Source organism: Leucopleurus acutus (assembly GCF_964270905.1).
Source record: "Leucopleurus acutus genome assembly, chromosome: X".
NCBI classification, from domain to species: domain Eukaryota; kingdom Metazoa; phylum Chordata; class Mammalia; order Artiodactyla; family Delphinidae; genus Leucopleurus; species Leucopleurus acutus.
Genome location: NC_139148.1, coordinates 53,272,837 through 53,274,835, shown reverse-complemented (window position 1 = coordinate 53,274,835; position 1,999 = coordinate 53,272,837). Strand labels below are relative to the sequence as shown.

Sequence of the window (1,999 nt, the reverse complement as noted above, 5' to 3'; positions counted from 1 at the left end):
CCCTGGAGTTTATGCACTGATGAAGCACAGATAAGTGGAAATGTGATGTGAAAATTCATAGCTAAAGCCTAGTTGTAATCCTTTGGAATCCCTGAGCAGAGTAGGAGGAGATTATGGAAGGTTTCCCAGAAGTAGGAGTTTGAAGGGAAGGCAGAAGAGCATATGTAAAGGCATCAGGCTGTGAAATGGCCTGATCTATTTTGGCAGCCATCTCTGGGGTCTGAAATAAGATGGAGTAGGAGTTAGAAGCAAGGGACCCATGATTGAAGAGCCTGATGGTGAAAGATGGGGGCCAAGCATCCAGGCTTTTGATGGGAGCCCTCAGTCTCTCCTGTTTTTGTCATCCACAGATCTGGCATATCCTCCTGCTCATAATGAGAATAGTTCTGCTCCAATTAGCCAAGGTGAACCTCATGGACATCACCAAAATCTTCTCCCTCCTGCAGCCCGATAGGGAGGAGGAGGACACCGACACGGGGGAGAAGCAGGCTCTCAATCAAGCAGTGTACAACAATGACTCTTATACCTTGGACCAGCTTTTGCGCCAGGAGCGTTATAAACGATTCATCAACAGTAGAAGTGGCTGGGGCATCCCTGGGACACCCTTGCGCTTGGCTGCTTCTTATGGCCACCTTAGCTGCTTGCAGGTCCTCCTGGCACATGGTGCTGATGTTGACAGCTTGGACGTCAAGGCACAGACACCACTTTTTACCGCCGTCAGTCATGGCCATCTGGACTGTGTGCGTGTGCTTTTGGAAGCTGGTGCTTGTCCTGGTGGTAGCATCTACAACAACTGCTCTCCTGTGCTCACAGCTGCCCGTGATGGTGCTGTTGCCATCCTGCAGGAGCTCCTGGGTCATGGTGCAGAGGCCAACGTCAAGGCAAAACTACCAGTCTGGGCATCGAACATAGCTTCATGTTCTGGACCCCTCTATTTGGCTGCAGTCTACGGTCACCTTGATTGTTTCCGCCTGCTTTTGCTCCATGGGGCAGACCCTGACTACAACTGTACTGACCAGCACCTACTGACTCGAGTCCCACGGTCCCGCACCCTCCTCGAAATCTGCCTGCACCATAATTGTGAGCCAGAGTACATCCGGCTGTTAATTGATTTTGGTGCTAACATCTACCTTCCATCTCTCTCCCTGGACCTGAACTCACAATATGATAAGGGCACTGCATTGCTGCTACAGGCCCGAGGTGAGTGTCATGCAGCCCAGCTCTAATAGGCCTCCTGGCTTGGAGGGCCGAGGGCCCCAAATCACCCCCCAAGCTAATCCTTCTGGGATGAGTTGGAGAAAACATCATCTTCTTCCCTGGGGCCCCAGTGGAGAAGAGGTTACAGATTCCTTTTTAGGGAAGGGATCACTAAGATGAGGTAGGGGATAGCACTAGTCCAGTTTCTTCTTCTGGCATTGCCCATGACTGTTTTGTGGCCTTGAACATGCCCTCTCTAGGCCTCAGTGTGTCCCCATTGGTACCATGCATTGAGGGAAGGGAGGGGACATTTCTTAGAAGGGAGAGAGCAATTAGGGCTGCAGTAGCCAGGGCAGGATGGATGTAAGCTTGGGTGGGAGAACTACACTGAGAATTGCTTCTCATGACCTGTTTTTCCTTCCTGTAGCCACTCCACGGTCACTACTATCACAGGCTCGTTTAGTCATCCGCAGAGCCCTGCGCCACGCCAGCCAGCCACAAGCCATCGACCAGCTGGATATTCCTCCTGTGTTGATTAGCTATCTTAAACACCAACTGTAACCTTGCAGCCTGCCCAGAAACACACAATGCCTCCAAAAAACCACCTGGGGACCCAGGTAGCTTGAGGGCACTACAGCTCTACCCACTCGTCTGAAGCTGCTCTCCTGTATTATCCTCCACAATAAAATCCTCAACAAAATAAATCCTGGGGGCTGTTGTGTTGATGTGTGTGTGGGGTGGGGAAGTTCACCGGGGGAACGGGTCTGGTTGGCCATGGGGAAGGATTAGAGTGATCTGGCAT

The 1,999-nt window shown here is 51.5% G+C and overlaps 1 protein-coding gene across 1 annotated transcript; it reads left to right on the top strand.

Moving 5' to 3' along the window:
* Positions 1-374: 374 nt before the first annotated feature.
* ASB12 (ankyrin repeat and SOCS box containing 12) lies at positions 375-1,758 on the top strand (the record flags this gene model as incomplete). The annotated part of the gene is made up of 2 exons (XM_082864134.1): positions 375-1,200; positions 1,625-1,758. The coding sequence occupies 2 exons, from the start codon at positions 375-377 to the stop codon at positions 1,756-1,758; spliced, it is 960 nt and encodes a 319-aa protein (XP_082720260.1).
* Between the last annotated feature and the right edge of the window lie 241 nt (positions 1,759-1,999).